Here is a 26,829-nt window from a genome sequence, read left to right as displayed (position 1 = left end):
TCAAGGTTTTTTCTTTTTCCTCTTAATTGTTAAATGTGTGTCCTTGTGTTTTGTTTTTGTGCGTTTTATATTGAAGAGGCCCGATTTCTTTTTTTTCTATGATGATTCTGATGTTATACATGTATTTTTTTTGTATGTATCGCTTATTAACCGTACTGCTGATTATGCCCCCACGTCTGTGCAGTTTGGAAACCGTGGAGCGCCCCAAGCTTAAGAATGCTGCGTATGTGGCAACAAGACTGAACCCGCACCCAACCCCCCAGCACTAGTGTGGCGAATGCTGCAAGAGCGAGTGGTGCCTTGGTTAAGGCAGCATTCTGACACCCAGTATATCCTCCATCTACAGATTTCTCAGAATCATTTTATCATGTGTATCGGGTAAACTACTGGCCTTAATTACAGCACCAGTTCAGGGGCGTCTGGATACTAAAGGGGGAGTGGAGCTTGTCGACAATAGTCACATGACCAGTGACCTAAAGCAGGGTTGCATCCTGGCCACTCCCATTACTTCCACCCAAAAATGGAGGCAAATAAAATATTTCATAGTTGCGATGCACAAATGTTTTTTTACACTACCAACAAGCTTGCAAAGAAAGCTTATTTGTCATCAGAAATGTGTTCCCAATTAATTACCCAAGGCCAATATCAATATAACCCTTTTATATTGAGTTTTACACATAAGTGCAATAGACTGTGTAATTGGTATTTGAATGATGAAAAAGTAGTAATAACCAAGCTCTAGAATAATGTGGGTGAATCATGAGTCTGAAACAATAAACACCTCCCAGATTATGTATGGACTGTGGACGTTTGATAAAATGTACTGTAGCCACTTGACTGAAATGCATAGAGGACACACTTTAGAGAAGATCCCTTGGCTTGGGGAACGTCTCCTGCATGGAATATCTTTATTCAGAGTTTGGTATTAATACATGGGTTGCCAGGTAGAACAAGAACACTCTTATTTGGATACAAGACATTGGGGAAACTCCAGTATATTTCTGAAATGGCTGATATCGGAGCTGTGGGTGAACAAGTCAAGACTGGTGCTTTAAGGGGAAAGGAGGTTACCTTCATTTTGGCTATGTTACGACTTTGGTTTAGAATTTGAAGCCTTAAAGACGTGAAATATTTGTAAACCAATGAAACACTACTGTGCATGTGTAATATTTCTTTTTTCTTAGTTTAGAAAGATAATGTGTCAATTTTCTTTTACAGGTTTCTAAAGCCTGTACAGAAAAAGCAAAGGGTAAAGATGTAAAATGCCTGAAGAATGGGTTTACCTGTAACAAAAGGGAGGATGTTGGATAGCTCATGGAATGGACGTTTCTAGATGGCCAGTCTGGTCAAGAACTGGGAGTAGAGGAAACTACGCATTATTAAAAGGATTTCTATTATCACGCGCATTGCATATTCAGAGTGTCAAGGTAACCGGGAGAAGCAAATGCTTCTGAAAAGTAAAAAATAATTTTACAGTGCATTGAATTCGAAAACACTACATACCAATGCTGGATCCAATAACTCTAACAAACATGTTCTTTTCAAAATCACATACTAACAACTTAAGACATCAAAGCACTAAGATCCTCTGAGAACACCCAAAATGGGGAGAAGTTGTCTAAAATTAAACCTGCATGGAAACACAGAGGTGAAGAATCGAAGCTCCTAAAAAGAGCTTTCCTTTGTACAATGCAATTATAACCAGGGCCACAGCACTGAGAGATGAATATAGAGCATTCTATACAAATGGCTGACCCTGTAATGAGGTTCACTTTTCTATGGCATTCTTGCTAAACACAATCCACGCTGGAGAAATGAAACCCCCAGAGAAACCTTGCCCGGACAATGAATGCCACAAAAGCTTCAGTCTGAAAACCCATCTCGCTCAAAATGAGAAAACCCACGTAGGAGAAAATCCCCATCAGTACACAGAATGTCGTTTCAGCCAAAAAACATATCCAACTCTACATGGGAAGACCCGTACAGGAGTAAAACCTTATCAGTGCATTCATTGTCAGAAAGGCTTCAGTTGGAAAAGCAACCTAACTATCCATGAGAGAAGCCACACAGGAGCCAAAGCTTATCAGTGCTCTGAATGTCAGAAATGCTTCAGTGTGAAAAGCAGCCTAACTATCCATGAGAGAAGCCACACAGGAGCCAAACCTTATCGGTGCTCTGAATGTCAGAAAAGCTTCAGTCAGAAAAGCAACCTAACTATCCATGAGAGAAGCCACACAGGAGCCAAACCGTACCAGTGCTCTGAATGTCAGAAAAGTTTCAGTCAGAAAAGCAGCCTAACTATCCATGAGAGAATGCACACAGGAGCCAAACCTTATCAGTGCTCTGAATGTCAGAAATGCTTCAGCGTGAAAAGCAACCTTTCTACCCATCAGAGAAGCCACACAGGAGCCAAGCCGTATCGGTGCACTGAATGTCAGAAATGCTTCAATGAAAAAAGCAGCCTAAATACCCATGAGAGAAGCCACACAGGAGCCAAACCTTATCAATGCTCCGAATGTCAGAAATGCTTCAGTGAGAAAAGCAAGCTAACTATACATGAGAGAAGCCACACAGGAGCCAAACCTTATCATTGTTCTGAATGTCAGAAATACTTTAGTCAGAAAAGCAGCCTAAATACCCATGGAGAAGCCACACAGGAGCCAAACCGTATCGGTGCTCTGAATGTCAGAAATTCTTCAGTGTGAAAAGTAGCCTAACTAAACATGAGAGAAGCCACACAGGAGCCAAACCTTATCGGTGCTCTGAATGTCAGAAATGCTTCAGTGTGAAAAGCAGCCTAACTACCCATGAGAGAAGCCACACAGGTGTCAAACCTTATCACTGCTCTGAATGTCAGAAATGCTTCAGTGATAAAAGCAGCCTAAATACCCATGAGAGAAGCCACACAGGAGCCAAACCTTATTGGTGCTCTGAATGTCAGAAATGCTTCAGTCAGAAAAGCAGCCTAACTTCCCATGAGAGAAGCCACACAGGAGCCAAACCTTATCGGTGCTCTGAATGTCAGAAATGTTTCAGTCACAAATGCAACCTAACCACCCATGAGAGAAGCCACACAGGAGCCAAACCTTATAGGTGCTCTGAATGTCAGAAATGTTTCAATGTGAAAAGCAGCCTAACTAAACATGAGAGAAGCCACACAGGAGCCAAACCTTATCGGTGCTCTGAATGTCAGAAATGCTTCAGTCAGAAAAGCAGCCTAACTACCCATGAGAGAAGCCACACAGGAGCCAAACCCTATCAGTGCTCTGAATGTCAGAAATGCTTCAGTGATAAAAGCAACCTAGCTACCCATGAGAGAAGCCACACAGGAGCCAAACCTTATCAGTGCTCTGAATGTCAGAAATGCTTCAGTGTGAAAAGCAGCCTAACTAAACATGAGAGAAGCCACACAGGAGCCAAACCTTATCAGTGCTCTGAATGTCAGAAATGCTTCAGTCAGAAAAGCTGCCTAACTAAACATGAGCGAAGCCACACAAGAGAAACCTCCCCTGCAGTGAAAAGCTTCAGCCAAGAATTCTAAACTAACTTAATACAAAAAACACATGCATCAAAAGAACCATACTACAGCGCTGAGTGTCAGAAACAAAATCGGCCCTTAATGATCTTTAATTCTCTCTGTGACAAACTACAGAGGACAATACCCTGCAGAGAAGCCCCCTGCATGTCTGGGAAGCCCCCTGCATGTCTGGGAAGCCCCCTGCATGTCTGAGAAGCCCCCTGCATGTCTGGGAAGCCCCCTGCATGTCTGGGAAGCCCCCTGAATGTCTGAGAAGTATCTTCCAGAAATGAAGCAGCTAATCATGTGCATCCAAACAGGAGTAAAACCTTCAGTGCTTTGAATATCAGGAAAGCCTGAGTCAGAAAGGCAACCAAAATCGAGATGGGAGAAAACACACAAAGGACACAAAGCTGGTCAGTTCACTGCATGTCTGAAATGCTTTAGTTACAAAATAAGTTTAAGGCCACATGAGAAATCCCTTTGTGTGCAATGGACGTCAGAAAATATGATGCAAGTCTAATTCAGAGGCCTGCAACCTTTGGATTTTATTTATTATGCACCAAAAACCATACAGGTAATAGGGGGTGCTAAAAAGTTCAAGACCGCACATAACACACAAGACAACCTATGATAACAGACCAGCAATTTAGTTAATTCAAACACGTGTTTTGGATCTTCAGATGTTTTGGAGTACAACATCCATCAGCTCTATTGAGCATAGTCGGTGGTAAGAGTTTATGGGAGTTGCTGTTCAAAACACCTAGAACGCTGCAGGTTGCAGGTCGCTGGTCTAATTCAACATGAAAGAGCCCACATGGGAGAAAACGGTTTGACTTCCAGGCCAGACAAGTGCCTGTCATGAATTCACTTTTACACAACATCATAGAAAACTCACAGAAACACTCCTGAATTTCAGAAATGCTATATTGAGAAAAGTTTATTCGCTTTGCATGAGAGTCTACATGTGATATTCAAGACAGAAGAGTGCACGAGGAGATGATGAAATGTCAGGAAAGGCTCATAAACTGCAATCAGAATGCAGACGTTGGTTTAGGACAGAAAGAAGATGGACATCCAGTTCCTCCCTGATAGCGCAGCAGTTGAATGGTAATTAATCATTAACATCAAAATGATGATCCTGCTCTTCCCTAAGTAAGCAGACTACGAAGCAACTCCCCCCATGCAGTCCATCCTGCGGAACCTTCAAACACTGATGCCTTTGAGCAGTAACCAGGACTACGAAGCAGACCCCCCCCATGCCGTCCATCCTGCAGAACCTTCAAACACGGATGCCTTTGAGCAGTAACCATGACTACGAAGCGAACCCCACATGCAGTCCATCCTGTGGAACCTTCAAACACTGATGCTTTTGAGCAGTAATGGTGACTATGAAGCAGACCCCACATGCAGTCCACCCTGCGGAACCTTCAAACACTGATGCCTTTGAGCAGTAATCGTGTATCTTCGATGCTATCTAAGATTAAAGTGCCTCAAGGAAAGCTTATGAATAAAGGGTACATATAATTAAATCAAACTTAGTGTAGAGCAGCACTGTGCAACCCAAGGCTCTCCCGATTTTGGCCTCATGATCACAGCCATTGATTAGGCTAGCTAGGGCTGATGGAGTTTTAGTCCAAAATATCTGTACTGCAAAAGGTTCCAGAACCCCTGGTCTAGAGTTTAAAACCAGCAGCTGTGAAAATGTTGTAAATGAAATCTATGAAGTGGTTTTATGAAGTGAATGTGGCCACATCAAAGCTCTAGGAAGAAACGTGCAGCTGGAGTGTAAAAATAGATGAAGCATCCTCGCGCTCAGACCAATGCTGGAAAAAGAGACATTTCAGCGATAACACTCTTAAAATGACCTCCCAGGTGTTGATTGATTTATTGACATTTGCTCCAAAAGTGGGTGAGTTACATGACTTTTTCAGTGAGCAATCAAAAAACAGACTAATCACAATTTTAAGTGAACTGCTTGAGATGAACAGTGAATGATATCATACTTGAATCTATAAGGTGTAAGGTTTTCAGATGGCCTAACTCTCAAGTTACTGTTTCTTAGGATTTTCCATCTGAGGTGATATCTATGAGAAACACTTTGTGACACAAGAAAACTTTCAAAGTACATGCAACTAAATGTTACTTCTGTAAGGAAGGCATGGTATCAAACAGACACAAGTGATCACAGTTCAAGGGTGTTTATTGGACTTCAATGGATTGATTAAACTGCTATCCAATCCTAAGTCTAAGATGGAAGCAATCTACGACCATCAAATAACGCAGTCCTAGTAGAGTCTTGTCAAAATAAAAGGGCCTATACTAATAAACCTATTGCCAATCCTTACTTCTAAATACAAATGATATGGGAAATGATGTTATGCAAAAGAAAAGTGTTCAAGAAAGTATGTGTCAGGATATTTGAGCCGTTGGCTTCACCTTCCCACGTTTTCAGCACGGGAAAGGCGGCACACTTGAGCTTAGCACATTCTCTGGCTTCTTCAACACAAGGATGCATTTCAAAACCTCAATATCAGGGCCTTCTGTGCCAAAGTCTCTTTGCCATTCCAAATCTCTTATTACAGAGGGCCTGATGCGACAAGCAAATATTCAAAGTTCCTTTCTTCTCAGGATTTCCTTATGCCCAATTTCTCTAGTGATTCTTTGTTCAACCAGGTTCTCCCTCCGCCGGTCTCAGACCCACCTTAATACAGTGTTCTCAATTGGTCTCCCTCTATCGGGCTTGAACAATTTTATCTAATTTCCAAAACTTACTTTCTGTATCAAAAAACGAAGACCTTCGACTGTGCGTAGGATTTTGCTCGACCTTTTCGCAGGACCACTTTGATTCACAATTCTTTTCTCATTACAACACTTTAACTTTCACTTCTGTCACTCCTCAGCTGGGTACCGTACAGAGACCTTCGATTGAGCACCCATGTAGTGCTGGACCACTATGCCAATGATTCTGTATCTTTCCTTTCAAAGTTCAAGCATTCATCAGCAGTTTAACTGCTCTCGTGTTTTTCATCATACACGTTTTAACAATGTTTGTTTCAGCACTCGTTGTACCATGTTGCTGCTTGCAACCTTGGCTTCAACACAGACCGGTCTTGTTTCAGTCTCCCCAACTCACCGGCTGTGTTGATCTTTGGCGCTTCTTTGATTGTGGAGCCAAGGACGATACCACAGTGGCTGCAGATTCTCCCCAAATCAATTAGTCATGCAGGAGTGCCCCGGATATCTCTGACACACAATGCAGGGTTCTTCAGTCTAGTTTCCTGGCCTTCTGCTTTTTAATCTCACGATTTCTTGAAAGCAATGTTTTTTTGCCGAAAAGGTCAAGGGTATCTCCCTCCTCGCGAACCCTTCTCGATCTGACGTCTTTCTCCCCTTTTTCAGCTGCCATCTCGGAACTGCTGTCCCTTCGTGTGCATTGCCTCGCTCTGAGTGTGCTTTCATGCTCCGCCTTTTATCCATGTGGGAAAGTTCAGTGGAAGTTGGGTGTGAGTAATGGTCAGTAATTGCCTGACCACACCTGACCATTACATTGGGACATGTCAGGTATACTGCTAGGGTGTTAGTCTGTTTTCTCTCAGAGCGGGCTGTCCGTGTGAGTGTTCTTGTAGGAAAGGGGGGGCAGAGTTCCTACGTATCCTACCTGGTAGGATGAGGTAAAGGTATTACAGGGAAGGGGACACCGCATCTCGCCATCCAGTGTCCCACTCCCCTCACCCAGGTGATCCTCCTGCAAAGGTCCACCCCCAGGATCTGGATCCAAAAGCAGTGGCCGTGTCCTGGCCAGCTAGATGACAGATCCCCAGGGAGTAGCAGGTGGAACACCTTCTGTTTTCTCACACTTCCCAGCTGTTTTAACACTGCATCTCCAGATGGGCATATGGCAATCTAACTTAGGCAAGCAATCTATTTGAATACTCCGAGGGCTTAACTGTTTGTACAGTTTCCTGTTTGTGTGCATTTATCACTTGTATAATCTCCTGTGATGCAGAAATCGTGTTTTGGTCACCTAGAGTACTGGGGTGGACGTTACTGGTGTTGTAAGGGTGGTAGTCATTCAATCTGGGTTGCTTCATAGCTTCAAGCCACTCTTGTTATGGCTGACATTGCATGGAGAAGCCTATCTTACTTTTGGCATTCCATTTAACATGGTTTCTGTGAGCTCTTGCAATCCCTGCTTAATGCAATGTTGCAAGCTCAGTTTTCCAAACACAGAATTCTCCCCATGTGATAGAAAGTTATCAAATCATTTTCTCATGGTGCAGCATTCCTGCGCTGAGGATATATTGTGCCTCATTCTGAGTTTGTAGGTAATTTGGTGGTAATTCTACTGAATTCCCACCAAATGGGATTACTGTTACCGCCACTTTGCCAAATAGGTTTACCACAGGATTACAAGTGGCGGTAAATCGTCATTTTTGGAGTCCATAGGGATTTTTGGCAGATTTACTGCCTTGTAAATTCACTTTTTTTGTAGGGGTGGGGAGCGAGGCAAAGTGGCAGATTTACCTCCAGCTTGTTGTATGAGGTAAATCCTCCACTTTACCTCCAAATGCATGATTCCACTGTTTGTGAAAAACAGCAGCAGTAATTCCGTTGCGACCCCAAAAATCTGAGTTACTGCCACTTTCTTTCCCCGGCCTACCAAACATGTAATGAGGCCTATTTTCATCTACACATTTAGGGTATTTTAAAACCTTACCTAGAGTTTTTCCAATATTCAGGTCACAGGATGAGAGAAAACGGAGTATATAGGTCCTCTAAGGGAAGACTAGAGAGTAGCAGCGAGGGAGAAGTGGTATCCAGTATGGCGGGCAGATCAGATGCAAACCTGGGCCAACCCCCTAAGGCCAAAGTAATTCCAGGTGCAGTAGGAGCAGCAACAAATCCCAATCCTGCCACAATTACAGAGCACAGTTCAATACCATCACTAAAAGCCCAAACCAGGGAAAAGGGAGAGAACTTTAAAACTGAAAGACGTCATTCAGACCGTGTTGGTTTTTGGAGCAGCTTGAGTCATGTAGTTGAAGAACAATGCACGTAACGTTCGGGAGGCATTGGGGACAAGGAGAGATGGGACAGTGGATGTAGTAAGGAGGAGTCAATAACATGCACTGAGATCAGGCTTGAGAAGAGGCAGTGTCCCCCTAACAAGACTTAGCAGAAGGACAGGAGCAGGCCAGGATGTCCCAAGGCAGGCTCAGGAGACGGTACAAGATCGGGCAAGGAGTCCAGAGGAGGAATCGTCAGGATGGCAAAGGGGAAAAAGCTACAAACCTTGTAGAAGGAGGGTGTCTGTGACTGGGTATGCATGGGGTGTTAGGATGGGGAGATGCCTGCGTCTGGTCACTTCAACCTGACGGGAACTACACCTATGTTTAGTTGGATGTGGTACCAACAGGAATTGTTTGGTAAATCGTGTGGAACTAGGGCTGGTAATAGGTTTCATTAACAACCACGCGACTATCAAGGGTTCAGGAACTCTTGGAAAAACCAGCCATGCATCTGAGAAGTAAGACCGCATCACATCCTGTTCAGCCTACTTGACTTGCATGTAAATGAATCCTGGGTTCTATAATTCATGAGTCCTGACTTTTGTGTAGCCCTTGTGGCCTCCTGACCGTATTGATGATGCTGTGCCTCCCTCCATTCTCTTCGATTAAGGGTTTACTCTGCTGTTAAGCCCTTGTGGGCCTCCTGACAGTATTGATGATGAAGTACCCCCCCTACATTATCTTTTGTTAATGGGTTACTGTGCTGTTTAGCCCTTGTGGCCTCCTGACCGTATTGATGATGCTGTGCCTCCCTCCATTCTCTTCTGTTAATGGTTTACTGTGCTGTTTAGCCCTTGTGGGCCTCCTGACAGTATTGATGATGCTGTTCCTCCCTCCATTCTCGTCTGTTAGTGGTTTACTGTGCTGTTTAGCCCTTGTGGGCCTCCTGGCAGTATTGATGATTCTGTACCTCCCTCCATTCTCTTCTGTTAATGGTGTACTGTGCTGCTTAGCCCTTGTGGGTCTCCTGACAGTATTGATGATGCTGTGTCTCCCTCCATTCTCTTCTGTTAATGGTGTACTGTGCTGCTTAGCCCTTGTGGGCCTCCTGGCAGTATTGATGATGCTTGTAAGGAACTGGCCACGTTCCAGTTTCACGAGCTACGTGACTCGTTTCGCGTGGCTAGTGGAACTGGAATGCGATTTTTAATATGAAACGGTTGCGGAGCTGTGAGGTGGTAGGCCCGCTTGATTAAAACTAAATTATACATTATTCCGTAGTCCATACCTCTTTTCATTGGCGACGAGGTTTACAGCGGGCCCGCCACATGCTCCATGTCACCAAAGGTCCTGGGCGAGAAGTACGAGCGAGCAGCAGACGGCTGTGTGGTGAGGTGCTTCTAAACAAATAGCCTGAGGCTCGCCAGAGATCCAGAGAGGGAACAGCTGTGACCGCTGTTCTCACGCAAGCCGCTCTGCCCCTCCCCCTGGGCGTTGAAGTGGCCAACCGGGCTCATCACAGGTCCAGGCTGGGGACAGCTGTGTTGCTGTTCCCGTGCAAGCCGCTCCACTCTTCCCCTGATCGTTGACGTGGCCAACGTTAGATGGCAACGTTGCCCCGTCTTGCCCCACCCACTTGTTTGGCCTCAAGTGATGCAGAGTGCCGTAGTGAAGAGCAGGAACTTCGTTCCTCAGCTGCAGTATTGACTGTGATAGAGTGACAAGCCCAATTGTGAACCATATACCGTAATGACTAGTAGAGCGACAAGCATAAGTTGGCTCTTCAATTACTGTATATTATGGAATAGAGTGGCAAGCACATTTGTTTGATCAGCTTACCAGTACTAGGAGGCAGTGAGCTTTCCCAGGGCGGCCTTGGCATACCCTAGTTGTTTAAATTACCTCTTCATACTTGGAGCACCTAACTGCAGTGTGTATATCATCTAGGCTAGCGGAGTGCATGTACACAGCTTCAACCCAAATTGTCACAGTAGAATAGAGACTTGAAACATATAATTGTGTTTAAATAAAAAACAAACATGGCAGCTGCCAGTATTTCCACCACCCCCACTTTTCGTGCCTGAACCAGGCACTCCGCCCATCAGATGGGACGGATGGAAGAAGTTGTTTGATACTTAATTGATTGCCATTGGGGGAGATAAGTTTGCTCCGGCCAGGAAGGAGGCTGTATTACTACACAATTTGGGAACTGAAGGACACAGTGTCTTTGATGGTCTGTCGGAGCCCAGGGAGAGAGGTCAAGGAGAGGAGGATGAGTTCTCTGTGGCAATCAGAAAACTACAACTACATTTTGAGCCAAGGAAGAATGTTACTTTCGAGAAACACAAGTTCTTCTCAAGGAGCCAAGAACTCCATGAACCCGTAGAAACTTTTATTGCTGCACTTTGAACCCTCAGCCATTCATGTGAATTTAGATCCTTGGCGGAATCACTCATTCGTGACCAGTTGGTGCGCTGCACTAACAATAGCAGGGTGAAAGAAAAGCTGCTGTCAAAGGACCTATCCCTCGAAGAATCAGTGGAAGTTGCAAGAGGCATGGAGGAGACGTCCGAATACATGGCTAGCATGAGGACGGACAAACCGATCAATGAGGTGGCAGCGATCAGAAATAGCAAGAAGCCCAACAATACAAGAAATTTGAAGTGTTGAAGTGTGGCAGTAATGGGCATGTCTCGTCAAATCCATTCTGTCCGGCACAAAGTGCAAATTGCCTCGAGTGTAAAAAGAAAGGGCATTTTGCCAGAGTCTGCAGGGAGAATGCTTCAGTGGAGAAGATAGAGGCCAATGCCAATGTTAGATGTCCAGAACAGGAAGAAAATGTCAGAGAGTACTAACAAGATAAGCATGTTTTGGAAATTGGAGATGTGTCCAATGGTGATAAGGGGCCAATTGATGTCTTTATGGTCAATGGCAGGGTAGTCACCATGAAAGTGGATAGTTGTTCCCCATGGACAATAATGTCTAGAGAAACCTTTGAGAAGTGTGCAAATGGTAACATTGAACAATTAAAGCATCCGGGCATAGAACCTTACGTATATGGTAACGTCAAAATAGAGTTGCTAGGAAAGTTTCCAACTATCATCAAATTTAAGGGAAGGAGTTGTGAAGCTGATGTATTTGTCACCAAAGAAGGATCCTCATTGTTAGGCTGGAGCGAGCAGAAGAAGCTCGGGATAAGGATCCAAGCCAATGCTGAGAGTCCAGTCACGATTGCAGAAGTGAGAGACCAGTGGGAAAAGGAGTTTCCGAATGTATTCACTGAGGATCTAGGGAGATTAGAAGGTTATGAACATCGAATTAGACTAAAGAAGGGAGCTGTTCCGAAAAATACAAAGTAAGGCTGGTTCCACAGAATCTCAAACACAAAGTGAAGGTGGAGATTGAAGCATTACTTCAAAGAGGCATTATAGAGAGAGTAGAAGGATTGGAGTGGTTGTCGCCAGTTGTAGCTACAAAGTCCAGTGGAGACATAAGACTTTGTGTTGACCTGAGGGATCTTAATAAGAATATTTTGGTGGATCGTCACCCTCTACCGATCATCAGTGAGGAGTTGGCCACGTTGAGCAGGCAAATAACTTTTCAATAATTGACTTATCACAAGCATATCATCAGATTCCACCCTCGGAGGACTGTCAACACCTAACTTATTTCATCACCATTGAGGGAACATTCAAATACTGCAGGATGCTGTTCGGATTGGCTTCAGCAGTTGCTGTCTTTGAGAGGATGATGGAGATGGTGATGGAGGGTGTTCAGAATGTGATAATTTTTCAGGATGACATATTGGTATATGTAGAGTCTAGTGAAGAGAATGACAAGCTGTTGTGAGTTGTATTGACAAAGTTGGGTGAAGCTGGCCTCACAGTGAAAAGTAGATAGTGGTGAATACTTAGGTCATGTGGTGTCAAGGGAAGGTATTAAACCCAAGTTTAGTCTAGTGGATGCCATTCAGAAAGCTTGCATGTACCAGTGATAAAGATCAAGTCAGGTCCTCCTTGGGGTTAGCGCAATATTACCTCAAGTTTGTGAGAGACTTTGTGTATTTCCACACCATTAAGGGCCTTATTAAAAAAAGGTGTAAGGTTTCAGTGATCCACACAATGTGAGGAAGCTTTGAGATTGATCAAACAAGGAATTGTACAGGCTCCCTCCATAGGGAAATTTGATGCCATTGACAGTACGGTGCTTGTGGTTGATGCAAGTACATTGGGTTTGGGGGCTACGCTGTTGCAGTATGATGTTAACAAGGTGGAAAGGGTGATAGCGTTTGCCTCCAGACCGCTCAGAGGGGCTGAGGACAGGTATTCTGTGATAGAGCGTGAGGCGTTGGCTATGTTCTGGGCAGCCAACCATTTCAAATATTTCCTTTGGGGAAGGAGGTTTACAGTACGGTCAGATCACACACCTTTAGTGCAGTTGTTTAATAGTGGCAGGTGGGCTACTGGATCACCAAGAATAAGCAGATGGGGTCTCGGTCTTCAGCTATACAATTTTGAAGTTTGTTTTTTGCCAGGAAAAAAAAATCTGGTAGCGGATTGTCTATCGAGATTGGCAGTGGATCAAGCGCAAACAGTTCATGTGCAGCATGGTGAAGAAGAGTTTGTTGTTGCTGAATTAGTGAGTGTGGACCGAGAGGAGTGGGAACAAGCTGAGCTGGCAGATCAAGATTTTAGACCTATAAAGCAGTGGACGGTTGAAGGGTGGCCTGATAAAAAATTGCTTGAAAAAAGGTTTGAGATATGGTGGGAAATAAGAGACGAGTTGAGTCTAGTGGGTGACCGGTTATAGAGGGGATGTTGCATAGTTCCTCCAGTAGGAGTGAGAAGCTTGTTGGAGTTGGCACACCAAGGTCATCTAGGTGAGGAAGCTACCAAGACATAGCTACTGGTGGCCCAGGATAGACAGAATGGCAGAGTATTTGGTGAAACAGTGCAATGCGTGTCAACTGGGTGATAAAAACAAGGTAGTGCGGGAAGTACCTTTGTTACCCAATTCGGTACTAAGTCAACCATGGCAGAAGCTAGCAGTGGATATCTTGGGACCTCTGGCAAGGTTAGGAGATGAGTTTAAATACATTTTTGTCTTAGTGGATTTCCATTCTAAATGGGTGGAATGGGAAGCGGTCAGAGAAGGCACGGCAACAGAATTGGTTTCTTTATTCAAAAGAGTTTTCCTCAGGGAAGGTTGCCCTGCTGAATTAGTTTCGGACAATGGTGTACAATTTGTCTCTCGTTTCATGAGGACATTTTTGGAGGACGACAGAATCAAACCTATCAGAACAGCTCTTTATTACCCAAGAGAGAATGGTTTGGTCGAGAGGGTAAATGGAGATATCAAAGTGGAGATTCAACTTGCTATGTGCAATGGACAACCATGGAGGGAGGTATTGAATCACATGATGTGGAGTTATCTAACGACCCCACACTCCATTACTAATATATCACCTTTTGTTTCACTTAAGGGAAGGGAGCCTGGAACCAAGTTGTGCCCTGTGTGGTTAGGTTTGGCAGGGACAGTTGCAGTGGATAGAGGCTCCATTATGAGGTTGATTGCAAAAAGTCAAACAAGGAACAAAGAGTCATTTGACAGGAGGGAGTGTGTCAAGAGTAGAGAGTGGAAGTGCGGAGATTGGGTATGGGTAAAAAAATCCCAGGTCTGCACAAAAGTGTGTGGAAAGTGAATTTTTGCGGCCTAAAAGAATTGCTTCAGTGCGTGGCAGTGTTGTCATCATGGACGGAGGAGAAGTCTGGTCGCAGGGCAGGTTGGCAAGAGCTGAAAATATCGGAGGTGGAGAGGGTGAGAAAGTGCAGAATGAGAGTGAGGAGCGATTGTCAGGAGAGCAAAGGGAAAGGGAAAATCCTGCAACCATGCGTGTCCAAATAGGCAATAATGGTGACGGTAATAAGAGACTCACACGCAAGACCAATTGGATGAAGGACTTTGTTAAGTGAGAAGTATTTGCTTTCTCTACAATGCAGTTTTCATTTTTACTTCATGTTGTATTTGTATAGTTTTACTAGTATACATTTCAGTTGTCTTTCTTTCCCCTTTGCTACTTAGCAACTATTAAGTTATTTTCCTTTGTTGTGTTTCACATTGAGTGTTTTACTTTGTTATATAGGTGGAAGATATGTAAGGAACTGGCCGCGTTCCAGTTTCACAAGCTACGTGACTCGTTCTGCGTGGAACTGGAATGCGGGTTTTAATATGAAACGGTTGCGGAGCAGTGAGGCAGTGGGCTCGCTTGATTAAAACTAAATTATACATGAGTCTGTACCTCTTTTCAATGCTGTACCTTCAATGCTGTACCTCCTTCCATTCTCTTCTGTTAATGGTTTACTGTGCTGTTTAGCCCTCGTAGGCCTCCTGACAGTATTGGTACCTCCCTCCATTCTCTTCTGTTAATGGTATACTGTGCTGTTTAGCTGTTGTGGGCCTCCCGGCAGTTTTGATGATGCTGTACCTCTCTCTATTCTCTTCTGTTAATGGTTTACTCTGCTGTTTAGCCCTTGTGGCCTCCTGACAGTATTGATGATGCTGTGCCTCCCTCCATACTCTTCTGTTAATGGTTTACTCTGCTGTTTAGCCCTTGTGGCCTCCTGACAGTATTGATGATGCTGTGCCTCCCTCCATTCTCTTTTGTTAATGGTGTACTCTGCTGTTTAGCCCTTGAGGGCCTCCTGAGAGTATTGATGATGCTGTTCCTCGCTCCATTCTCTTCTGTTAATGGTTTACAGTGCTGTTTTGCTGTGCTCTTTCTCTCTACCCCTCTCCATGGGCACTTATCTGTCCTCCATGTACCAAGGCTGTGAATGACCAAAGCCCCAACCCCCTCCCAACACATGACACCAAGAAGGGACTGCGTTTCACTGATGGCACTTTATAAATCAATCATGAATACATTAATAATTATCTGCTTAGTAGACCTGAAAATATTTTTCTTCAACTGTAATTTTGTAACTCCATTTAAAATAGAACATTTGATAACTCTTAAGCAGCAGGCGATGCTTGTGCTATGTGTTGTGATGTCTGCTCTATTTTTATATTTTCATCTGGGTATTTGAGCATGAATCTGGCTTCAGGTAGCCAGAGTCTGTACATCGGTAGGTGTGACAGCCATACATTGAATCGGGGGTCTGCAACCTTCGGCTCTCCAAATGTTCTGGACTACAACTACCATCAGCCCTGGCCAGCATAGTCAATGGTGAGGGGATTATGGGAGTCCTAGACTAAAACCTCTGGAGAGCTGCAGGTGGCAGAGCCATGCAGTGGATGGAAGCCCGCGGTGCAAGGGCACAGTGTTTGCAACCGTATGAGAAAGAGGAAGCAGTCAGCTGGGAGCTGATCCCAGGCTATGCCATGGTTTTCTACTGCCGCTGCACCGGCCCGCCAGGGTGAAGCCCATGGGGCAAGGGCGCAGTGTTTGTCATCGTAGGTGATCAGCACCCTGAGGTGGTGACGCCTTTTCTTATTACCTGAACCAGTGTGCTGCTGTCGTTGGGCTAAAACGCTCCCATTCGTAAACCTGCACTTTTAAGTGGGCAGTGCATTATAACCGGAAGCACAGTGATTTATAGTTACTGGAGCTAAGCCTAAGTATTCAGATTATGTTTTTGATCCTTCTTTCCTCAAGATGGTGAACAGAAAAGCTGAAGAAGGTAGAAGGAAGCTTTTTAAGCTGTTTAAGCCTATTAAGGATGTCAATGACTGTAATGCGAGATTTATTGGAAGACATTGATGTATTGACTCTGCTGGCCCAGTACATCCCTAGAGGGCGCAGGAGCCCCTAGATATTGTAGATTTGCGGGGGGCTAAACCCAATCGTGCAGTGTGTTCACATTCCTCTGACAAACTCATCATGTTGGAAGATGGAGCCGTTGGGTCTAAAGTGATGCTGGTTGGTATTTGCAGTAATAAAGACAAACCCATACCAGATGTCCTTGAGGCCTTTGTGGTGGGTAAAAAAGGTGACCAAGTCGGGGGGGGGATTGGGGGGGAACTATGTGTTCCCGGTATCCGGACCAGAAGCATGCCCAGGCAGAGGGGCGGTCAAATGTCATCCACATCCAGGGCATAGTTTCTGCCGGTCCGGTAGTGGGGGGGTATAATATAGCTGAGCTTGAGAAGGAGGTGGACACAACCTTGGGCGTGGTTCTGTGTCCAGGCATGAACCAGGCTCCTATCAATCAACCAGGATGCTGCTCAGCCATTGCCCATGACTCAGAGCTTTCAGGCAAGCAGGGCGTCATTGCACCGGATGTCCTCTTATGTAACAGAGTTGGGCCACTAGGGGAAATGGCAAGCGAGGAACCTGTAGAGATGGCGATGAACGCAACGCTCGGGGGAGTATAGGGAAGGGCCAGGGCAAGAAGGCCGGGGCCGCACCTGTAACAACTGATCCACCCACCAGGGCCCTTGGAGACTGTACACGAGCTGTTCCCTGTTGTGATTGTGGATGTGGTGGGAATTATATTTTAAAAAGAAGTTCTAGAGGAATTAAGCAAATTGAATGAAGCTGTATCCTGTATGGCAAGGGAAGTAGCCAATCTGTCTTGCCTCTGCTACCGGCCTAAGCATGATGCTCTGAACTTCAATCCCAACCTCCTCTGAGTGCTCAACATCTGACTCTGTGTTCAGGGCGACTCACTGTGAATTGAGGTCAATATCTGAGACTGTAGATAACTATTCTCGGTTGAATCTGCCCAAAGGGTATTTTAATAATGGAACCTCCATGGCTGTTCATTCGAGGCAAGTACTATACCCCCTATTCCATCAAGGTCATTTGGCCCAGAAGGACTTTGATTGCATCTATATGTACAATGTGCCTAGGCTGTCAGATGAGCAATATGAAAACCAAGAAGCCCTTGTCAACAAAATATACATTGGTTGCATCACATCAGGGGATGTAGATCTGTTATTAGAGCAGACATATTTGAATGTGTAAGGGGCAATGTGACCTCTGGCCAGGATGATTTTATCATCTGCTTAACCGATTGTTGGTCGAGGGTCTTTTGCCAATAGAACTTCCTACTTGTCCTCCTGTGGGTTCGAAGATCACTATGCAATCATTTGATCCAATCCTCTGTCTCTCGCAGGCATGCTCGGGTGAAGTTGTTTGTCAGCCGTCCAGTTATTCTCGGCCGGGGAAAGCAGGGAGAGGATTGAATGGAGGGTGTTGACTGAACATCACTGCTGACTGTTCCCTGTTTAGCCCCTGTCCCCATACCAGCTAATTTATCATTGCCTTTTGTTTCTTCTGCAGCTAAGTTTGCCTGGATGCAATATGTTATCATGGAACATAGCTGGCATTCAGACACATATGACCGATCCTACCTGTATTCATTTTATCCATGATTTTGATATTTCTTTCTTACAGCAAACTTGGTACCTGGAGGTTGAGGAGATCCAGGGTTTTTGTTCCCACATAATTTCTGCTCCAAATGGCCGCAGGGGGAGACCTAAGGGTGGGCTGCTGACTTGGATTGGTCCTCTAAATGTATCCTTCAAAAGCCGCCCAACAGGGTCCTGTGATATGCAATGGGCCTCATTACGACCCAGGCGGAAAACCATGGTGCTAATAGCACCATGGTCCATGCCGGTAACTTACCGACTCCGCCATGGAGAAAGGGGGAATTACCACCCCATTACAAGGTTGGCGGGGCGGTAATTCCCCCTTCCTCCATGGCCCTTCCCCATTCCCATTTTTGCCCAATAGGGCTCAATGGGAATGGGGAAGGCGCTAAGTACGGTACCGCAAATTGCGGTACCGTACTTAGCACCAAGGTCCCTTTGCGGGTCTCTTCTTTAACGGCTGGTGTAGTAAGGTCGGGTCGTGCAAAGGGACCTCGTAATCGGGCGCTAATGGGTTAACGGCGCCGCAGCCGCCGCCAGGGTCGTAATGAGGCCCAATGTCTAGAAGCTAAAACCAAGGAAGGTAGGCCTATAGTCCTGTTTAACATCTACAACCAGCCATATGGTGTAGCACCTTTGGAGAGCTTACATAGGATGCTTGACATTATCCGGGACTACGAACGTCAGGTTATGGAACCCCCACTTGTGCTGCCAATGGGTGATATGAAACTCCAGCTCAAGCCCATGTGGGACGATCAGGACAGCGTATGGTGTATACCAGCTTTAGAGTGTGTTCGTCCATCTACAATCTACCAATTTGCAATAGAGGCAGCACGCATCCTTAATGATGCTGGCCTAAGAGCTTGTAATGGCAGGATTAAACCAGACCAACCATCTGAGTTTACTTATGCTCGGCATAATGGGCATTCTAGGATTGGCTATGCCTTCATCAGTGCTAACGATGGTGAAAATGTAGCCCGTCTTGAGGTTTTAAAGCGCTGTGACAGTGACCACTACCCAAATCCACAGTGTTATCCGTTGTGAGGCTAATAGTACAAGTGTATCTCGCGCCAACACAGTCGCTCTAACAGGCCATGCTAGGCAATGAGGCCCTCTATTGATCTTTCCTCTTTTAAACATAGCATCTATAGAACTATTGAACCATATATAGCAGTGATTTGCCAAGAAAATATTGATGACGTGAGCATTTTGACTAACTACAACATGTTGGTACATAGCCTCCTTTCCTTCTTCATCAAACCGGCAAGAAGGGCTCAACAGACTGCCATGAAGAAAAAGGGGTTGTTTGATGAGGAATGTAAAGAAGCCAAAGATAGACTATCATTACATCTGAAACATGGACCGTGTATCGATAAACAGCAGTGAGAGTTCAGAGGTCCTTGTATAAAGACGTCATTCGAAGGAAGGATGTTTACGCTGATTATAGGTGGGATGACTTGCCGTCTGCATGTAGACTGGGAGATTCCACTTCCTTTTGGACGCTGGTTGAGGGAAGGAGCTGAACAAGCTGGAGACTCCGAAATGTCAAATTCTACCGGACATATGGCACCGTCACTTTGTCGATTTACATGGGGATCCCCAGGAGGGGCCCAAGGTAGTAGACCTTTGGAGCTATCCACCCATGGGGGTGGGATCTGTTACAATATCAGTGAAGGAAGTAGAGGAAGCCCTTCCTACAATAGAAACCAGGAAGGCCACAGGCCCTGATAAAATCACCATTGACCTCTACAAAGATGAGAAGTCCATTTGGGCGCCTGTTTTGTTGTGTGTTTAACTCGGCTGCTGTTATAGTTAAGGTTCCATAGTCTTGGTGTGAGGCGAAGATTCTGCCCATTCATAAGAAGGGGGTCAGAAGTATCCCAAGGAACTATTTCTTTGTTGGATGCAGCTAGTAGAACCTATGCCAAGGTGTTACTCAGTAGTTTACAAATGTGGGCAAATGCGTGCAAGGTTATCAGCCTTCTACAGTCTGGTTTCCAGTGGGGATTAAGCACAGTTGATCAGAGCTTTAGATTAGACCTGATACTGGATAAGTAGGTCTCTCTAAGCCGGGTCAAGATTTATGATAGCTTTGTTGACCTTTGGATGGCCTTTGACTTTATTCCTCGTAAGTATCTTTTACAAGTACTGTTAAAGCAAGCTATTCCTGGGAATACACTTGCCAATATTAAAACTCAATACTGACAATAAGGCTACAGTCGGTTGGGGATTGGGAGGGGAACTAACACAACCTATTGAGGCAGACAGCAGGGTCCGACAGAGTTGTGTGTTGGCCCCCCTTCTCTTCTGTATATAAATCAATGAGCTAGTTGAGGAGTTACTGGACCAATACCTTGATCCGCCCAAATTGGGCTCTGACCGGCTTCTCGTACTTTTTCCACAGACAACGATGTAATCCTGTCTACTACCCCAGTGGGTTTACGACATAACCTGGCTATCTTTAACAAAAAATGTAAGTAATTGAGCCTTGTGCTTAATGTTGAAAAGACCAAATCAATGGTCTTCAGGCATACGGCATCCAAGCGGACCAAACTAAACATTGAAGCTAATGGTACCATCTTGGAACAAGTGCCCACATATGATTACTTGGGCATACGATCCTCAGAGAATTGTCTGTGGTCTCATCTCTTGAAAGCCACTGTGACATTGGACAAATACAGTGGTGGAATGGGGAAGTTCTTCGCTACTCATGGTAGGAGAGCAATAACACCTGCTCTACATCTGTATCAGTCCTAGGCCCGATCTTCAGCTGCTTATGTCGTACAGCTATGGCGTCATGCAAAGGATTCCTCACTGTTTCGAAGAACAACTTCATTAGTGCACTTCTTATGCAACCCTCTGGAGCCCCCCTAGCTAGCCTTCGTTTGGAGTGTAATCTTTACCCAATCGCTCTTGTTGGGATCAAGCCATTGTTTTATTGGTTGCGGATGTGCTCTAATCCAAACGCTGCTATATACCAAGCTTCACTAAAAAGCCTGCGTCTGAATGGATTTGTTAACTTCCCTGGCTTGGGTATCTGCGCTCAGAGGTTTTTAGGTTGCATCTCACCAATCTTAGGGAATGCCCTGAAGGAAGCTATGTACTCGGGATGCTAGGCCTTGGGCAAGTGGGCAAGTACCAAGGTAATTTTGCATCAAATGAAAGCGGGATGTATGTTGTGGAGTACTGGTCGTTTGTTTTGAAATTCCAAAACAAGAACCTGGCTTTGACGTCAGAGTATTCAGGAATGAGACAGACACAAAGAGGTCATGTTTTGGCTAAAATCTTTTATTAAAAGAAAAAGACAAGGTCGGGGAAGAAAGGCCTATCGTATTGGTAAGATATGAGGATTTCCCTGCCTCAACAAAACAGGCTAGTGAAGCAGTCAATGTCAGGATGTCCCGAACCAAAATATGTCCTGTGTCCAAAACCTATCATATTCCTTGCAAAACTGTCTAAAGTGTGTAGGGCCAAAGTGTTCAAAAATGAGGTTCCTTTCAATGTGAAAGTGTCCAAAAGCAAACAAAGTTCCATAATAGTAGCACACAGTTCCAAGGGGAATGGCTCCCTTCCCCTGGTCTTGATCCAAGAACACATTGTACCTCCCTCCTCTTATTAGCACATAGTTTCTCTGCCAGAGGCACTAGCTCCCTTCCCCTGGTTGGTTCGCACCTGAGCAATATTCAAATCCTAGTAAGCCAAGAGAATGCCTCTCACCTCTTGACAGCACACTGTTTTACAAAGTTCACAGGCCTGGCGGGAATTACTCCCTTCTCCTGGTTCTTTCATTTAATTCTTGGGAACAGATGTGAATAACATTCTTAGTGTGATCGCAAATTATCTTTTAACATCTAATCATACCTTTCCTCACCTTTGGCGTACTCGCACATTAAACGCCCTAGCTGATGCCTCAATCACACTCGATCTGTTAATAGAGAATCCAGGGCGTGCCACGCTAAATTGTTTCAATTTGATTGGATTTGCAACCAAGCCAATTGTACTATATACAAAGACTTTAATATACACCTCTTTGGCAGCAAAACATATCGAGTAATGGCTGATAACCTAGAAAAATTTCCATCTCCATATATTAGAAGCCAATATTTGCGCTTCAGATTTAATCTGTGGCATACCAAAGAGGTGCAGGCAAGAAGACAACTAATACCTAACGATCAAAACATCTTTCGATTCTGCTTGAACCAACATCAAAAAGAAACATTGCCGCACATAATTGTTGATTGTCCTGGATTATCCACGTTGCGAGAACTTGTCTTTAAAGATCTTATGATATCATATTGTCCGATGGATTCTGATCAGATCTGGCAAGCCATATTTACTTCCACCAAACTCGCTATAAGAGTTGCTATAGTGCAATTCTTAGATATGGCTTTGCCCAGATCTAGAGAAAAAAATGACAAGTAATTGCTTACAAACACCACCTTAAATTAAAGAATGAAAGCAAACCAGGATCCATTTATAATTGCATATCCATTTTGTTTAGAAATGTTAATTATGAAATAATAATTCTTTTTGGAGCACTAACATTTTTGGTTTTGTAGTGGATGGTAAAACCTTAGCTTATGTGTATATTTTATGTTCATTTTGGAACTATTATGAATTTTGAAATATGATGTTTTGATGTAATGAAATGCATTTGAAAGGTTAATTTTATCAACTAACCAAATATAAGAATAAAAAATTCTTTATCAAACAAGAATATGTCTTGTTTCAATATTCCCCTTGCACAGCCTTCATAACCTTTTAGCCATGAGAAGTCCCTCTCCATCTACCCAGATGCTCATTAGTGGGTAGGATATCAAATCGTAAATAGGCAGTAAATTGCCTAAGCTGTATATTGATGGGTATGAGCAAGGGTGGTTATTAGTAAAACTCTGTCCAGCGTATATCTTATACATCTTCTTTGAGAGTAAGCTGGATAAACTCTTGTGAACATCCCAAGTTGCTGTTTTCCTTCTAAGGTCAGGCAAGGTTTGAGGGTCATGCAACAGATTATCATCACTAGGCAAATCAATCACTGCCAGGTGCTCCTCAACATCTAGGGCCTGTCTAGTGAAGGGTAATGCTCTCTAGGGCCCATCTAGTGAGGTGGCTCACTCTAGTCTAGGAAGGATTGTGCTGGGTCTAGGGCCCATCTAGTGTGGTGTCTCACTCTAGTCTAGGGCCCATCTAGTGTGGTATCTCACTCTAGTCTAGGGCCTCTCTAGTGAAGTGTCTCCCTATAGTCTAGGGCATGTATAGGACAAACTGTGCTCAGTCTTGGGCATGTCCAGGAAAGATTGTGCTTGATCTAGGGCCTGTCTAGTGAAGGGTTATGCTCTTTCTAGGGCCCATCTAGTGTGGTGTCTCACTCTAGTCTAGGAAGGAGTGTGCTGGGTCTAGGTCCCATCTAGTGTGGTGTCTCACTCTAGTCTAGGGCCCATCTAGTGTGGTGTCTCACTCTAGGGCCTGTCTAGTGAGGTGTGTCTCTCTAGTCTAGGGGTGGTCTAGGAAGGATTTTGCTCTGTCTAGGACCCATCTAGTGGTGTGTTTGGCTCTAGTCTAGGGGTGGTCTAGGAAGGATTGTGCTCTGTCTAGGGCCAATATAGTGAGGACTCTCGCTCTAGTCTAGGGGCCAGCTAGGCAGGATTCTGCTATGTCTAGGACCTATCTAGTGGAGGGTTATGCTCTGTCTAGTACCTACCTAACAGACCATTCAAGGCAGACTTCTTCTCCTCTGATACAGTGACTGTGTGTGTCTGCATCCAAAAAGGCGGAAGCAGGGAAGGACGGCCATTACCTTTGGTTTGCAAGCTTCTGTATGGGAGTGAGGGGCCCCCAGGCCCCCTCGCGCCGTACACTCCTCAGTACAAGGCTTGGACCATGTGCCCCCGGTAGTGGGATTGCCCCTTGCCCTTATGTAAAGTTAACCACGGTTGACCGCTACATAGATGGGACTACTGAGTAGGACACGGGGCATCCATCTTTTGTGCCCCCTTTCGACTCCATCTTGGGTAAACAGGCCTCACTGTGATAGTACAGCAATGCTCAGCTCCCCTTCCACCGCAGCAGCCAAGAACAGAGGTGCACACACACAAGGCACGCAGGCAGCTGGCTGGCCCCCACCCTTGCACTCCCCCTGCGAAGGAAAGCTCTGTGCTCCCATTCTCACGCTGAAGCCGGAGAAAGTTGCAACAACCAATATGATACAGTTTTCTTCCTCTGAGATCACTGCTAGCATGAGAACCAGCATGTGAACCAGGATGAGCTAAGCACTTTCTGCTTGTTCGTCCCCATAAACGTGCAAGCCACCCACCCCCATTTAGAGCAATTTATTGCCATCCTGACCCTGCGCTCCCTCCAAGGTATTTCTTTCAAGTGCCAGACCCTCGCCTGTGCTGCAAAACCCACCCAACACACCCACTACTAACCTTAAGCATCTTACCACAATATATGTTTTTACTTATACTAATAGGTCTAAAGCTTAGGAGATATGTGAAACACAGCTTGATTCTTTTTACATGCACTATAAAGGTCAAGGCCTCCAATTAAAGCCACGAATGACCCAATTGTACTGACAATAATTACTATGTGTGACTTGTGTAGAAATATGAAAAGTAGCATAAAATGTTTAGATAATTTGTTATTTAGTGTTTTACGAATGCAACATATTAGCTTAGGTAGTGACCACAGTGACCGGACCCTGACCTGCGTGGAGCACAAGATATTTGACGTCCATCATCTCGTCAGCCACTCAGCCAATCAGAAGGAAGAGATGCCACCCACACCTACAGCACCACAAGGCCTGGCCAATCGGGTCCATTTAGTATTTTTTGTTAGAGTTACTTTAATTGATATATATATATGAGTTATGATGTAAATGGTTGGTAGGGTTTTTTTGGGTTATTTCCTAGCTGGAGAAATAAACCATCCTTTGAACTCTTGCAGCCGGGTCTCAGTGCCTCCTTCCCCGACAGGGGTGTTGTTGGTTATTTTATTTTCTCTCACACGTAGTAAGCCAGGGAAAGGCACCTACATTTTTGGTGACCCCCGCGACGTGATTTAGAGAGGTGCCTTGAGGCCTGCACGCCCGGCAGCGAGATCCAGGACGCCCCCAGCAAGACCATCGCCTCCGTGGTTGACCAGACTGTGCACACCAAGAAGAAAGGGTCAAGGGTTCCCGGTTGACGGATACCCGATCGGAAACGCTGCTCGCCAAGGCAGGCCACGGCTTGGTTGGGGGACGGACCTGAGCGAGGTCCGGCCGTGAGCGGTGACCCTTGGAGTACCTGACTGAACACGTGGACTCCCGGTTGCAAAGACCCCAAAGGAAGGTAAGGGGACAATACGGGAAGAAGGGAACTAACAAACAAAGGGAAGGTAGTTAAGAATAGGGTCTGTGTGAGTGACGGTGAGGCTTTTCTGATCTATCCTTTATATGGCCATTAGGTGTTGTAAGAAGTGAGAAGAAGAGAAGTGGTATCCTAGCCCGTACGGGGTAGAAGGTGGCGCTGCGTAGCATTTGTCCCGACCAAGTGCAGAATAGAGATAAAGAGAAAATAGTAGGGGTCTCATATATTGAGTAGACTCGGAGTAGTTTTAGAATATTCTTTTTCCGTGGAGGTAAGAAATCTTGAGACATAATAAAGGTGAAAGAGGTGGGGAGTGAATGCGAAATAGTAGGTAGAATAGGGAAGAAGAAAAACCGGGGACAGTAACGGGAATAGGGAAAGAACAAACGCACGCAGGCGGTGCATGTTTATGTTGCATGATTATATGTTTGTCGGTCTGCTTTGTGTATATGTCCTGTTGAACACGCCAAAGTATTTCAGTACAAGTAACTTGTGATTAATGAATAATAGGCAAAGAAATAAATTGTGAGAGGTGACCAGGTAACACCTCTCAAGAAGAACAGCTAATGCGACATACCATAATTGTGAGCATTGATAAAGAACGTATTTTCACATATTGTAACTGACATACCAAGTGAGAGGTGGGAAGGGACTCAAGGGTACCAGAACACACAAGAAAGGAAAAGAAGCATTGCCATGGGGGGAGTAACGCCACTGGCACATATTTGCCAGCACCTTCCACTATATAGCGACAGGATACAGAAGTATCACGATCAGTGGATCACAGAGAAAAAAGGAGATGGGGTTATAACAATTTGGCCAGGAGGGTCATTCGACAAAAGAGTGTTGGACCTAGTATCAACACATTTGCTAGCACGATACAAAGGGAAACAGTTACAGAACCGGAGAAAAGTATTAGATTTATGGCGAATGTTCGAGGAAGTTAGCCCCATGGCAGAGGTAGGTACAAGCCGAATGATAGAAAAGCAGAAAATACCTGAAGAAGTAAGCGGGACACCAAAAGGGGAGTGCTCAACAGCTACAACCGAGAACGAAGTAACAAAAATCTATCCCTTAATGACCAGGCCAGCAGTAGGGTTTAGTGAGCCCCTGTATATACCACCCACCCCCACTGCTCAGTGCGGGGCAACAGCCCCTGAACACCCGCCATATGACAAAGGAGGCCTGTACGGCCCCACGAGTGCGCCTCCTGTGAACACAGCACGTTTAACAGGTGATTTAAATCACCAGCTAGCACACGCACAAATGAAAATAACACGGTTAAGAGCTCTATGTGACAAAGGGCAAATGCTGCCAGGGGGAGGGGAGGTACCCCCGCTGTCACTGGCCGATCTCACACCCACGATAGGGGCAGTAAGCAATGCAACCCCAGCAGTCAGTATCAGGGCAATCCATAGCATCACAAGGGACGTCATCACAGCAAAGACAAGAACAAGAGTGGCAGTCAGGACAGTTCCTGTTCCAATTGAATAACAAACCAGTGAGAATTATATGCCCAGATACACCGGAGAGTCAACAAAGTGGAGATCAGGGTGAAAGACAAGGAAGTGAACCCAAG

General features: G+C 45.0%; 1 protein-coding gene across 1 annotated transcript in view; it reads left to right on the top strand.

Annotated features, from left to right (window-relative positions):
* The window catches only part of LOC138452729 (uncharacterized), a 381,209-nt gene that overhangs the window by 76,414 nt on the left and 277,966 nt on the right, over positions 1–26,829 (top strand). The window contains 3 exon segments of the mRNA XM_069605077.1: positions 2,039–2,640; positions 2,643–3,455; positions 12,370–12,374. Of these exon segments, the coding sequence (XP_069461178.1) occupies positions 2,039–2,640; positions 2,643–3,455; positions 12,370–12,374 (1,420 nt within the window).

Source organism: Ambystoma mexicanum, chromosome 4p (assembly GCF_040938575.1).
Source record: "Ambystoma mexicanum isolate Mex_15411 chromosome 4p, UKY_AmexF1_1, whole genome shotgun sequence".
NCBI classification, from domain to species: domain Eukaryota; kingdom Metazoa; phylum Chordata; class Amphibia; order Caudata; family Ambystomatidae; genus Ambystoma; species Ambystoma mexicanum.
Note: the sequence above shows the minus strand (reverse complement) of the source record. Positions and strands in the feature narration are given on the sequence as shown.